The sequence below is a fragment of the Perca fluviatilis genome, chromosome 19 (genome assembly GCF_010015445.1).
Source record: "Perca fluviatilis chromosome 19, GENO_Pfluv_1.0, whole genome shotgun sequence".
Lineage (NCBI taxonomy): Eukaryota > Metazoa > Chordata > Actinopteri > Perciformes > Percidae > Perca > Perca fluviatilis.
Genome location: NC_053130.1, coordinates 9483882 through 9499245, shown reverse-complemented (window position 1 = coordinate 9499245; position 15364 = coordinate 9483882). Strand labels below are relative to the sequence as shown.

Below are 15364 nucleotides of genomic sequence, written 5' to 3'. Positions count from 1 at the left end.
GTCCAAACCAGTGGTGAAAGACTCAAAATCATGCACGGGAGTAGCAGTTAATAATACATTCACCCTTTTCAGTTGACAGCGTACTGACCTTTTCTAAGAGTCCCAAATCTGTTGGAGCTTCCGGTGTTACGTAAAGACCAGAAAGAGATTGGGCTTATAAAGTACTCTGTCTGATTTATTGATTCTATATGCAGGTCTTTTGCAATTAGGTCTGTAATATGAAATAAGTGTGCATGGTAAATTGCAAAATATCTTCACATACCAGCACACACACCCGTAGTCCATGTTTAAAGTCATTAAATTCTAACTGTTTTCCAGTACTGTGTTTGTACACTGAGGCTCGAGCAACAGGCGATCACATTTAAAAGAATTCCTGCACTGACATACAGTGATGTAGCGATAAACCAATCAACGGGTGACTGAAATCAGGTCAATGATAGCACCACCATCAAGGAAAAAGAAAAGATCTTTCCCAGTCAGAAAATGTGTTTCTATGCATATCTGTGCATGCTTGTGTTCATGCATGGGGAGTGAAGAGAGATTCATTTGCATATGTGAGAGAGACAAGAGAATAGAATGCGTTGTAAATGAGTGAGTCTTTCCACAAAAAAACTTTAAAGGTGCCTTGCCACACATTTTTGTGGAAAAAAATGCCTTGGTTACCTTGTTTCAAGCCATTCTAGCGTGATATAGAAAGCCTGCAGGAAGACTAAACTCGATTTGTGCCAGTTCTCATTAATATTCAACGAGCTAACTGGCTAACAGCTAGCCAATGAGAGCCTGGCTATCAGCATCCTTTACCCAGGGCAACTGGGCGAGATCATGAACAGTAATGAGCTCAGGCAACACCACGTCAGACTGACCAGCTTTTTAATTGGCCGGATTTCTCCGCTTATTTCTTTTCAGTGGCTAGAGCTGACAGAGGAGGTAGCAGTTCATTTTAACATTCACCACATAACACAAAAACATATGGACCTAACATATTTCAAAAAAATGAAAGTAAAAACGGTTTTGTGTGGTAAGGCACCTTTAACTTTAGAGCTGCAAAGATTAATTGATTAATCGATTAGTTAGTTAACTAATAAATTAATCGCCAACTATTTGACCCATTGATCGATTAGTCCTGACTGCAGCTTCTTAAACGTCATCTTGGGCTTTGGGAAGCACTGACTGAACCTTTATTTTTATTTATTTTGTTTTACCATTTTCTGACATTTAATAGACCAAACAACCAATCAATTAATGGAGAAAATAATCAACAGATTAATCGACAATGAAAATAATCGTTAGTTGCAGCCCTAATTAACTTTTTCCTTGGAAACCACATCTGCATACAACTGCATCAGGTTAATACCATGATGTGTGTGCACCATGACCCCAGCTGGTCATTATCATCAGGTGAACAACAGGCAATATGAAAACTTAAATCACTTAGATTTTTTTTTTTTTTTAAAGTGGCATGTTTTCATTTTATTGCTCCTTAAATTAAATATTCATTATTTTGTATACTTTATTTCCTTTAAATTCGGCCTTTAAATGTAGGAACCTGGTATTCAATTGAAAAGAACGAACAGAAAAAAAGATTTAAAGTAAGTTCTCTCTGCTATACAGTGATTACAAGTGCAAGTACTCACACAAAAGCGTGGTAGATGAAAGCCCATTCCCTCGGTCTCTCCAACACGTTGTACAGGTAGTTCTGGAACCGCCGGTACCGCGCGTTCCTGCGGCCGCTCTGCGCGCTGTAGATCAGCGGCCCCCCCCCCCCCCCGGGGGGGGGGGCCCCCCCCCTTTTTTTCCCCCCCCCCCCCCCGCCCGCCGGGGGCCCCGGGCCCCGGCCCCGACCCGCACCGCGTTATTCATCGTCCTCTGCCCAGACTCCACATCTTTCAGTGCGTAGTCCTGCGCCCGGTGTCCTGTTGGGGTCTTCAGCCAGAGCCCAGTGCCGCTGCTCTCATCGCCGGTGTGACTTCGCGGCATGGCATCACCAGCGCTGTGCGCTGGGAGACCGACAGACATTCATATGGAGCCAAGTGCTCTTGCGCAGGGTGTTTGACTACTTTGGCTTTCCCTAGACACTAAATAAAACAAAGCAGTGGGAGAAGAGTTCGATTTCTAATCTGCTCTCATCTTGTCATCCCGTGGCCGTGTGAGCATATTCACAGTCCTGTTTGGACACGTTGGCCATCTGCGCAAGGCTGGAGAAGAGTGGGGTTATGAAGGAGTGGATCCATCGAGACATTTGGCAGGGGGAGGGCTCTCCCAACCTCCCGTTTATTCCCCAACTCTCACTCGCCGTCTTGCTTCTTTCTGTCAAAGTGTGTGGAGCCTGCCGGTGCTGCCCAAACCATGCTTCTCTTTTACTTATCGGACAGCGAAGCGCGCAGCACAGCCAGCAGTACCAGAACCACTGCGTTAGTAGGTGTTCTCGACATCTAAGTTGCTATGATTTTCTATTTGAACACGTTAATTGAAGAAACGTCAAAAGACACCAATGCACCGATGACGCAGGTTTTACGCAGGCGAGGAAATTGCCCGATGACCAAAAACACCCAGCGTGATCATTTTGATTGGTTAATTCATAGGCCAACACGCGCTGCATCCATCTGCCATTATGCTTTGAAACACTTCTAAACAGAAATTAAGTATTTTCTTTTGCATTTATTTCCGAAGTCAGACTTTAGGAGAGAGCTGGGCATGGCTACTGATAACTGGAAATATTTTGAAATGGTTTTTATACGATGTGTTCCCATAACTAAAACTTATCACTAAATTGGCTGAAGATTAAACACCACGTTGAGTTCAGATCATCAGAATCAAACTTACAATGAACTGTATCGGCTTCAGCAGCAGAGACGGTGATGTTTCGTTCGGTGTCAAACTACCTCCGCCCGGAACCGAACACACTTTCTGATTATGTTAACAGCTGCCTCACTGATTTTTTTTCTACTGGCCGACCATGAGCCATGGAGAGGATAGTTTACTTTTTATTTTATTTTGTTGTTGTGGCTATGTCTTTCCAACCTGTTACTAAATAGGCTACCATAAGCCTACAACTGACACAAAGGCATGGAAGCAGCGTAATCGACAGCCTCAGTGATGATTTCAGTTTAATAATCAACACACTTAAGAACAGAATTATTATTTTAAAAAAAAGGCTATTATTCCCATTGTTCCTGCTTCGTTTCTCTGTTTCCATCCATAACTAGTTTTTGCAGAGAAGTTTACTTTTTCCCACTTTGATTTCATCAACCCAAAGCTCGTGGTGACGTCAGCAATATGACGCCATCACGTGCAGTTTCCCTTTTTATTTATTCATTTATTTATTTTTAAATGCGAGCCCATAGCCTACTGGTTTTTTATTTTAATTTTTTTAACCAAGACATGTTATGTTTTTTTTTTCTTCCTGCTGTAATCAAAGATTGACATCTAGTGGTCAAGCATTGGCATTACATGAGTATGAAAAAAAAAAAGTCCAGGAAGCGATATTACGAATCCAATGTACGAATCCCACTATGGCCACGCCAAGACCCGCCCTTCAATAAAAATCACACACTACTATTGGCCAGGCGTCCATGCTTACATGTACAGGTCCTATCCCCTGACCAATCCCCTAACCCTAACCTTAACCACTCGAGGTGAAATTCCTAACCCCAACCAATCAAGCTGCTTGGTAGGGCGGGTCTTGGCGTGGCCCAGAGCCATCTCTATCACTCTGGCGTGGCCATAGTGGGATTCGTAATTTGCATCCAAGAATGTGGTTTTGGACATCTGGTTTTATCATCTTGTGTTGAACTTTTATTTTTTGAAATAGACTAGTCCATACTGTATCGGGTCTATAGGCTATTATTATACCACTCTATATGATTATATTGATGACCATTAGGACTTTCCTATAGTATTCTTGGAGACAACAGCCATCATTTTCCACTCATTGTTTCCTCCCTGTTACCCATTGTTTCCTCCCTGTTACCCGTGATGACATCAGTTTCATATTGACGCTAAACGTTTTTTCAAAAAGTCTGAAGATGGTTTTGTTCACTTTACTGTAGGCCTACTAATTTGTGGATTATGTGTGTAGGATAACTAACAACAGAGTGAAAAAACACAGGATGCATATGGCAGGAGTAAACGTTTACTTTACTTTTGTAGAAAATAGCCCTTATCTTATTTTGGCACTTCATTTCCTTACCTACCTCACTTCCTTTATTCATTACTATTGGTTCATGTGTCACTCCTAATTAGGCCTACTTGATTGAGTTTACCTGGTCACTCCTTATTTGAACCACCCATGTCTTTTTTGTAGTTCTTTTTCATTTGCACCTACATTTTACTTTGTTCAGTGGACTGGAGTTGTCCTGGCTTAGTTTTCTTTACCGAGGCATAGCACTCAACCTTTGAACTCCCTTTTAACAACTGTGCTAGGCCGATGCTACATTTTAGCTAACTAACATTAAGCAACATACGTTAGCTAATTTAGGCTAAAGACGTGAATCGGCCAAAAATGTAGCAAACTCCAACAAAACAGACTCTTAAATTTTTTTTTTTAACGCTAGCTAGCTTAACTTTACCTCAAGATAAACCCCACCTTTGTCTCCACACCTGACATCATGAACTGAAACACTGACATGTCTGAAAAAGCAAAACAAGCACAGCTGCAACAACCGCTGCAGTGGAAATGCTAACCTCGCCTCGCTGCCTCAGGAACCAGTTGTTGCAAAGGAGTGGGAATGGATTGGACACTTGCTGTCACCCGAGAGTCATTTCCCGGAGGAGGGTAGCTAGCCTACGTTAGTTTAAAGAGGGGCTCTCGTTTCCTGCCTGTAAGAGAATTGTGCACCTCAGTTCTTTTTTTTGCGCCCTCAGGGTTTGACATAGGCTACTTCAGCTCCTTGTATGAATTGAAGTAAAGACGGGTTAAGAAATGTCTCTAGCCTATAGCAGGCTCCATCCTAATAGCCCAATAAGAGGCTCTGAAGAGTAGATTGCTGATTGGATGCTGGATTATTATTTAATTCATGTTTATTTTAAATAATCAATAAGAAGATATAAAATAAGTAGGCTAGATCAAAGAATACTGGATTTAGCAATTCTTACATTTTTTCTTTTTTATAGCCTATTGCCAAAACCCAAACAAAATTTAAATAACTTTTCAATTAGACGAAGTAGGCCTAGTCTACCTTTTGAAGAACAAAAAAAAATCTGAGTAGAGATGTAGCCTAGGCATCTGTGTTCGGTTAGTCTCGCTTTGCCTATACGCTTTGCCAGACCTTCCTTCACAGCGCTGCGAAGGTGTTTGGTAGGTGGTGGTTGTTCTAGCCTACTGTTGTATGTTTGTTGAATTAGGCTATTGCTTTTACGTTATTATTAGGCTATATATCTTTTTTTATTTTTTTTATTTTTTATTCCCATCCCAGCCCCAGTCCTTCCAGGATCAATTAAAGTAACCTACTCCACAGCCTTAATCGGCAGGATCCCAGCACTGTTAGAACTAGAGAGTAGGCCTATAACTAACACTTTAATTATACTAATTAAGAATTATAAAGGGGAGTAAAGAGATAGTATAACTAACACTTTAATTATACTAATTAAGAATTATAAAGGGGAGTAAAGAGAAGGAGAGGGTGGGGATTTTCAGAGAAAGAAAGAGAGCATTGGTTGGGATTAGGCATGTGCTGCACAGGATTACGGCGCGCAGAAGCACAATTCCCTGCGCTGTGCGCTCTGGACTTCTCTGCACGGCATTTCTCCGTCTACCTGAATTTATCGACACTAAACACCCTTCAGTCCCACTGATCCTGGTGATAAAATATATGGAAACATGGCCGACGTCCCTCAACTCGTCAAAATTGGCATTTCCTTGAAGATGCTTCCCAACAACTCGGCGGTGCACTTCAAGTCCGACGGCGCCAGGTTTGGACAGACCCGGACCATCAAGCTGCTGACCGGGTCCAAATACAAAATCGAGGTGGTAATTAAACCAGGAGCGGTCGAAGCCACGTAGGTAGCCCTTCGATTTTTGTGGATTCTCCTCACCTGCTCATGAACCAAACTGCTATGTTAAATCTATTGATTCTAAATAAATAAATAAAAATATCACGGCCAGGCCATGATATTCCTACAACACATTTACAGTAAGGAGATTGCAGATTTCCCATATGGGAGGACAAATGGACATAGCTATGGAGAAATTTTGTTGGCATTTAATAGGATACAACAAAGCCGTTTATTGGCACCAATATTCCTTTTGGTAGAGTGTTGGATTATAGTGGCGGTAGCCTATATTAGCCTACCAACATACGGGATATTTTTGATCTGTTAATCTTTGCTCTATCTGTAAAATGTTTCTTCAGTTTCGGTAAAATCGGCCTAGGCTATATTTTCCTTTTTACCAAATGAATTTGTCTGCTTTATTCATTGCCTAAACGAACACTAGGCTATAGTTTTCCCTCTTAATAACACAGAGTGGCCTAGGCTACATATGAATTGAAATTGAAATTGAAATGATTGATGATAAATTAAAGAATCAAGGGTGAGGCTCATTCCTTGCATGTAGCCTAATGATAGACAGTTGTGACCTGAACAGAAGGAAAACGCAGATTTTAAGGATGCATTTGCAGACAGTAGGATATTTGCCTACCGCAAATGAAGTGGAGGTTTTCGTGAATTCCAAGCTGCAGAAAAAACACAACATCACTTGCAAATGTCCCTTAACATTTTGTTCAACGTATCACGCTACAATATCTCTGTGGTATCATGTGTGACCAAAAGTCCCGCACTTAGCCTGTGCACTCAACAAGTCATGTTTTCAAGTCAAGTGTAGCACTCAAAATGTAGGATTTTACGAAGAGCACATGAAGGCAACATAAACACCAATTGGCTGCTGTCAAATCCGACACAGATTAGTAGGTCTCCGGGGTTGGGTTTTGTGTCACCGCCCTCTTGTGATTTGTTCATGATTATGTAATCTCTCTTGTTGTACTTCCATATCCAAATAAGGATTAGTGTTGAACATCTAAATATCAGGCTGTGAAACATGCCTTAATGAGCACTCGATGTAAAAATAGGTCACACGTGATGATGCATAAGATATGTTGTATTTAATTTGGGGCATGCTCATGAAACACAGCTGCACGCCTAGTCTATTTCACTAAATGATTTGTCAACATGATATCTGGATACAAAAAAATGCATCAGTGAGTATGAAGCTTCACAGATAAAGATATTGGGTTATATAATATATTAATTAGTGCCTTTTAAATGGCATGTGTAATTTCTAATACATCTTGTCTTGTTTTATTAACACCTGGTATGTGTTATCAGTGTAACATCCATTCATTCATGCCATGATGACCTGTCTTCTGTGGTCTCACATGAACCTTTATTTTTAACCCTTGTGTTGTCTCCGGGTCAGATTTGACCCGTTCTATATCAGAAAGCTGAGTTTCCTGTTACCTAATTTGAATCCTACCCAAAAATAACACAGCTGATTCCACGCAACGCGCTTTGCAAGTACAACAAATGATCGGATTCTACTTTCATTGAATTTTGGGTGTTTTATTCAATTTCTTAGTATTTTAAAAAAGAAAATTGAAATGTTTCGAAACAGTATTACCGACTGAACGTTGACATATACCCTTCCTTTAAAATTAGTCTAAATAATTCCTAATTTCAGTTTTTTTAACACAAAAATTAGGTATACTTTTCTTATAAATGAGGTTTATTGAATATGACTTCCAAAAACTAGTTATAAGTTGGTGTTAGTGGTGTTTAAACATGGTAGTGAAAAAAGCGCTAAATGTAAAAAAAAAAAAAAAAGCGGCAAAAACATTTTAAAAAGCGCCAAAAGTGACCAAAAAAAAAAGAGACAAAAACGTCAGAAAAAGTGTTGATTTCCGGACGACGACGACGACAAGTGCGTGGTTGAATGGAAGACAACACAAGGGTTAAGAATGTTTCTGATTAGTCCGTTGTGTTGTGTACCTGTCTGCAGATCGATGAGTGTGGGGGCCGTGACCTTCCCCCTGGAGCAGCAGTCTAAAGACCCGCAGTCAGTGGTCTATACTGGCCAATACGACACAGAAGGGGTGGCGCACACCAAGAGTGGAGAGAGGCAACCAGTTCAAATCAACATACAGGTACGGATATACTGTACACAGTGCAGGGAGCTAACTTAAAATCTGGAGGCAGAAGCAGGAGCAATCCAACATTCAAAAGTAATTTTATAGCCAGGAAGTGTTCAGGATTTTTTTGTCAATGTAACTGCTTTTACAGTATTTTCTCAAAGTCAAAAGAAAACAAGCATGGTGTTCAGGAGAGAAGAAAAACCGAAAAAATGACAGAACACGTTTTAATAGCAGTCTTTTCCATGATCCAACATAATGCTGAGAACATCAACCAACCAAAGATATATTTGAATTTAGCTTGTCTGTAACTCCAACTTTTAAATTCTCAGTTCCACTACTTTCCCACAAAGTTAAATGATAAAGTTGGAAATTATTTGTATTAGAAATAACCCCTTGATATCTTTAGAGACAGAAATATACAGTACAACCACAATTAGACAAGACAGTTAACAAAACAACAACAAACAAAGACAAAGAAAAGAAAATACAGAGCAATACATATCAGGAAAAAAGGCATCAAGATCAGGCAATCATACTCAAGTTCGAGGCAGAGCAAGAATTATATTGGATAGTAGTAATATGGGCAGTGGTATTAGCAGTGATATAAAGGTGTTGAGATGTTATGGATAGGTACAGTAGCTACAGTTGATTCTGTAGTACAAAGACACTACACCATTAAATGATAAGTTTGGTGATATTCTATTCTTCTTGCTCATTCTCTCTCTCTCTCTCGAACCTTCACTAGAAAACAAGTAATTTGTGAGGCACTTATGTTAACTCATGCACCTGCAAGCCTTGTGACGTGGTGTCAGGTGGAAGAGTGTGTTGAGGCACTTATTCTCAAAAGCCTTCATTCGTACATTTGGTTGTCTTAGACAAAAGCATCATGCCAAATTAAAAAAAAAATTAACAAATCTCATGAAAAGACCCAAAGTATTATTTGTGAATCCAAATATAGCTTATTCCTCTGTTCTGTGGTGCTCCATTGTTTTCCAAAAACGATAAAAAAAAAAAAAAAAATACGTCAATGAGCAATTAGCTTCTTTTTTATCTTCTAGGGAGAAAGAGAGCAGGTTCAAACACAATGCAAAAAAGATTCTTACATACATAATTTCATCTGGTTTGACATGACGTGCATGTATCCTACCCATATGTCCAGTTTACACCACCAGGGGGTGTGTGTGTGTGTTGTGTGCTGTGTTGTGTGTGTCCCCAGCTGTCCAGTCAGTATGATTCCTCTTCATTTCACCTTCACATGATTTTTCAAATGATGATATGGTGTGTGTCTACGAGTTTTTTTTTGGTTTTTTTTCCCATCTGTCCACTGATGTACTGATCTGTGCATGCGTTTCTCTTTCAGTTCACAGAGGCCGGGATGTTTGAAACGGTGTGGCAGGTGAAGTACTACAACTACAACAAAAGGGACCACTGCCAGTGGGGAAACAGCTTCAACAGCATCGAGTACGAGTGCAAACCCAACGACACGCGCACACTCATGTGGGTCAACAAGGAGATGTTTGTCTGATGGAGGAACATCTGGAAATATTCAGTGTGTACTGATGTTTCTATTAGTGTATTGCTTCCTGTTGCTAAAAGGAAGCATGTAAACTGTGAATCTACAATAGATACACACTCTACCTTACTGTTTGGCTTTATTGTAGTCTTTCAATCTTTCCATTATTGGAAAATCTAAAGGTTTTTTTTCTCTGTTTGAAAAGAAAATGCAACCCTTTTCTGCCGTAAAATAGTGATCGGATTTACTGCCAAATCAGATCCTATGGCAGAACATTTAAAATGCAGTGAAGTCTTTTTACACTGGTTTTGTTTGTTTATGGTGGTTATACATTTGGTACATTTATTTATACATTATTGAGATTAAAAAGAAACATGTAGCATTTCTCGACAACCTACAGTTTTAATTATATAATGCAGATTAAATGACGTTTTGAAATAAATATTTGTAATGTACTGTGCCGTGGCATGTGGTAAACCTCAAGTGTGTTTAAGCTTATGTGTATGTACAGTACCATATGTGTGAATGCACATGTGCCTGTGTGTTTAGCTACAGTATGTGTTTTACAGATGTGTTTATGTTTTTTGAAGATATTTCTACATGTTTCATTCCAAAATGACTTTCCAAGATTTCCAGAAATTACTAAGTTCAACCAAGTCAAGTGCCCTTGCGTTAGTGACATTTTAATTTCATTGGCCCCGAGCAGAATTTTCCCTTTATGTACGTGTATTTGAGCTTTCCACGACATCTGCAGCTTCTAATGTTAAAAATGTGGGGTATACAGTATTTTTCAAAGAGCAAGGCAATATGGCCAAAGAAAAGCGCCCACATAGTTAAAAATGAAATAAAATAAGGGAATTTACTTTATTATTATTATTACAGGCATTTTCCATCAGCTGCTTTAAAAAGCAGTAACGTGTACAGTACAAGGAAACCAACTCTACCACTCTACTACTCTCAACCTATTGTGCTGCTACTTTTAGTTGTGAAAGACTTTCACCTTGAAGCTGATCCTCACAAAACCGAACCAAATCCGTATAACTGGAGAGATACCACTTCTTTTTAACCGAATAGTCCTGCTGATGTTGTTGCTGCCACCTCCAAACCCATTTAAAGTCAAACTTGACTGGCTTGAGACGTAGTGGTGCACTGGGCTGCCACCCAGTCCTTAGGCAAGATGGACTAGGTCGTTGTTTGTCTGAAAGAGTTACAAGGTAATGCAGTTGCCCACAAAACGTTACCCTGGTAATTTGATGAAATCTTTCAGCTCTTGAAAGTGTACAGGTCAGCTCCTCTGGGAGTATCTACGAGCTACTGTTACCCAGCAAGAAGAGAAGAAGAAGAATATGTCTATCTTGTCAAAAGCCTGCTTCAGCCCTTATCCTTTTACAATGACACTGCAGTGCACCTCCTCTGCGTCAGCACCTCTAAACCATGACATTTTGAGTGTTTTAGAATGAAAATCTCTGTGTAGCTGTGTGTATGTGTATTCTTTTTGTGTATTTTTTATTTTTTGTACAGTATAATGCAGTATTGGATGTAGGAATTTTGTATTTGGGTGGAGTTGTGCCCCTATTTACAGTGTGCTTGTTTTCTCTACCTCTTCCGAAGGACATAGCCATGAAGCCATTGTAGCCATTTTCTATTGCTAGTGGTAACTTATATTTTTAGAAATAGTATTTTTGTACAGTGAACCTTTAAACCCTTTTATTATTGTGTGTATATTGGTAGAAAGAAACTATAAATAAATTAAATATTAAAATAAATATTTTCTTTTAAATATTGAATTGATCTATGTAAGAAATCAGAGCAACAAAGAAACAATGAAATGGCGCAATATAGTTGTGGGATTTACAAATCATTATTACCTTTTTGTGAAAGTGTTGTTTGTTCGTTTGTTATTAATAGTAAAATGGAAAATCTTTTTGTGGCCAATGTTTTCATTTAAGTAATTTATTCTAAACTTACTGACAACTTTGAATGACATTAGGTTTATTTCAGACACACACGTATTGACAATTCAAGTAACCAGTAGCCTACTGTAAATCACTATTACAAAGGAAGCTACAGAAGTGAATCATATCATGAAACTTGTAAGATGTCACCTTCAAAACTGAAAATGGTTCCTTTATTTATACAAGATGGGATTCTTGCTCCACTATTCTGAATCATTTTGAAGATCGTCATACTGCTGCTTCTACTATTAGTACTAGTATTCCTGCTGGCTAGCATGCCTCTCACAGAGACTCCCATAGGGACACCTTTTCTGCAACCAGGGACAGAGTTCATTTCCCCTCACACTACAGAGGCTGTTGAGCTCAGCATTTGGGCTGACATTCGGGCAAAAATGAAGGATGGACAAATCATGGCTGTGTCCTGTTAGGATACAGACATATCTGGGTTACAGTAAATAACAGTTTGAAAAACAAAGGTTTTCAGATATGTCTATTACATATAACTAATATAACTTATTTCAACAATTATATTTCAAGTGCAGAAGCTGCTTTATAATGGAATTGAAATTCTGCTGAACCAACAGTTAGATAATCAGGATGTCTAAGAACAGGTATCTTTTTTTTTTACTTTGACTTCTCTATGAAACCCAGTTAAACTTTAAATCTACAAAGTTCTAAATCAATGCTTACTTGATAGAAAATCTGCTACTGCTGCAGTAATAAAAGATCACATTTTCTTATACCACATACTCATAATACAACATGTAATACCCACTACTGCTGCAACTACAAGTGTTTACTCACTACAACTACTACTCAGAATATAGTCTACTACTCCAGTACAGTTTCCAGGAAATGTACAATATCGGCTTTTCTATTGTTAACAACGCTTCTTAGAATGAGTTTAGTGCCTGTCCATTCGGAAGTTACTACTTTTGATGAACCTAGTTAGTGGTATAGGGATGACATACAGTAAATGAAGTTAATCTGACAGTTGCATAGCCAGTATTATATTATGTTAAAAGGCCAGAGTGCAAATCGCTGCCTCTTTGTTCCTGTGCTTCTTCTATGTACAACCATAAATCCGTTTCATTGTCCTACAATTCCCTCCTTTCACATTTGAGGGAGGGCTGTCTGTATTATGTAAAGACCTATCAGCATACAACAAACAAATAGAATGGATAGTTATTAGATTATTATTATTAGGAGCCTACAATCAAAATTATTAAGGCAGGACAAATTCAGCCCCTTTAAATTCAGGTTTATATTGTCATTTACACAGTAAAGACAACTTACACCATGCAATGAAAAGCTTGCTTTGCCAGTCTTCTAAAACAAACAATAAAAAAAGTTGTAATAAGTAGTTCAAAAAATGTTTTTACATAACGTATTAAGTGCACTGTGCCTAGATTACCTGGCCTTGCATTGCCAGACGTTCCTCCACAGTGCTGCGGAGGAGGGTCTGGCATAAAGCATCCCTGGATGGGAGAAAAACGTGCTCTGGTTTTTTGGCATTTCTTTAAACCAATCACAATCGTCTTGGGTGGCGCTAAGCTCCGGACGCAATAAATGTGCCTCTGCGAAAAAGCGTAAGGAAGGGACTTGTTTTAGTGGAACTTGTGTATGTTTAAAAGTTGTTTCAGTCATGCAACAGAAAACTCAGATTAGACAGATAGTCTAGCTAGCTGTCTGGATTTACCCTGAGAGATCTAAGGAGCGGTTAACCATAGTCCTCATAAATCCAGTTTAGTTTAGAACGCCAACACAAAGGAAGAGGAAGGTGACAGACATCCGGCCCAAAAATGGTGGAAATTTCCGGCGGCACCTGAACAATCCTGGAAGTGGAACGTCGTCGATATAGACTAGGTACTTCCCGACAGGAACTGTATCTCCTGGCCGCGGGAGGGCGTGTGCATTCAGGGAAGTGTTTCATTGCTGCGCCTCAATTTCACCTATTCAATGAAAAAATGGCGACGTGTGAATTTTTTTAATGCATTGTTTGAGCATTGTGGATTCTTCAACAGTTTTTTCCAAAATAATACAGCACATCTGCTGACGCAAGTCACAGCGATATGTTTTCAGTGAGTGTCCGAAATCTTGTTTGGTCATTCCTTATAGTTCACTGTTTAATAAATATAAATATATATATAAATATATACAGGAAATAGTGAGTGAATGAATGGTTTCCAACACAGCTAAAAATGGAGGAATAGCTACAGGCTAATCTACTGATATTATTGCTAGCTAGCAAACAAATATTTGGTTAGGAGTTATAGCTACAGGCTAATTTACTGACAATATAGCTAGTTAGCAAGCAAACCAAATGTTTGTTAGGAGGAATAGCTACAGGCTAACTAACTGATATTATAGCTAGCTAGCAAACAAAATGTTTGGTTAGCAGGATGTTAGGATCTGTAGTACTTTGTCTTGTATTTTTGGAAACCTGTCCAAACCTCATTATACCCTCTGTGCCACAGTGACCAGCCATACTCACCTGACCTGTCCATCCGTTTCAGCCACGTCCAGCCTCACCTCTTGTCTCTGTTGGATCACATGCACTTTTTAATCATTAAAACTGTATTTTCAACCTCCTCCTGTTTACGTGTCCCCATGTGGGTCCAGTTGAAAACTTTTGCTAAACCTAACAGAGGAACAGCTACAGGCTGACTTTCCTTACTTACTTTTTTGACCAATCTTGCTCATTTATAGTAAACATGTGTATGTCTGTCCTGCATAGCAATGCTGTATACCAATTTTGGTGTTGATAGAATCAAAATTAATTTTACTGTTTTACATATGCAAACTTTTATTTTATTTTTGACTCTATGGTTGAACCCTAAACACCCCTGAGAACACCTGAGAGATCATACTTGTACCTGGTGAACATTTCTACAGGCATCACTCATCAGTGTCACACACACACACACACGCATACACACACACACATATACACATTTTCCTACAGGTGTGTTTACGTACTGCTACACTATTTAAACGTTCCTGTTTCAGTAGCTTTTTTGGCCTTTGAGTTTGTGATCTGTGAAGCTTCACACTGTGCTGAATCAGGATGAACACCAGCGACTTTGTCACCAACGTGCAGTCCAGGATGCAGATGGAGATTAGGGACGAGGACAAGCTGTACAGGTACAACGGGGTGTTGTACCCGCAAATCTTGTGCCCCGAGGAAAATGTTAACGCTCTGCAGAACATCGAGGCCAGAGAGAACGACATCACGCTGGTGGCTTACCCCAAATGTGGTGAGAGATTGAGATATGATTACATTTATTAAATATCTTCAGACAGAGTTACAACTGTCCTTTGTTTAAAAAACAAATGAATAATAAATTTTTTAAAGGGTCTCACAGGAACATTTAACATCTGACTTCCTCTTCACTGGTTGCTTTTAATGTTAATGATTGTGGTGAAAGTATGTTCCTTTAGCTTTAAGCAGAAGTGGAAGAAGTACTCAGATCTTTAATTAAATAAAAGAATTAACCTAATACTACTACACGGTAGAAATTATTTGTTTCAAGTAAAATTCCTGCATTTAAAATGTTTATTATAATAATAATTATAATTGAAATAAATGGAACAAAAGTATCAGCAGCATCTAAATAAACTTAAAGTGCTGAAAGTAAAACGTTGATTAGACACTGTAAATATAATTAGATTGAATTCATTTGTAAAGTAAAGTTGTCAAAAAATTGTTGTGCAGCAAAAAGTACAATATTTCCATCTGAGATGTGGTGAAGAATACAGAGCCCCAGAAGGAT

General features: G+C 39.0%; 2 protein-coding genes across 2 annotated transcripts in view; one reads left to right on the top strand and one right to left on the bottom strand.

Moving 5' to 3' along the window:
- kcnq5a (potassium voltage-gated channel, KQT-like subfamily, member 5a) overlaps nucleotides 1-2455 on the bottom strand; it is a 106092-nt gene extending 103637 nt beyond the window's left edge. The window contains 2 exon segments of the mRNA XM_039784387.1: nucleotides 1635-1827; nucleotides 1830-2455. Coding sequence (XP_039640321.1) covers nucleotides 1635-1827; nucleotides 1830-2016 — 380 coding nt within the window. The 5' untranslated portion in view covers nucleotides 2017-2455.
- Nucleotides 2456-5660: 3205 nt separating this feature from the next.
- Nucleotides 5661-11562, top strand: cnrip1b (cannabinoid receptor interacting protein 1b). Its single transcript, XM_039782951.1, has 3 exons — nucleotides 5661-5997; nucleotides 7991-8135; nucleotides 9484-11562. The coding sequence occupies exons 1-3, from the start codon at nucleotides 5819-5821 to the stop codon at nucleotides 9646-9648; spliced, it is 489 nt and encodes a 162-aa protein (XP_039638885.1). The 5' UTR covers nucleotides 5661-5818; the 3' UTR covers nucleotides 9649-11562.
- The last annotated feature ends 3802 nt before the right edge of the window (nucleotides 11563-15364 follow it).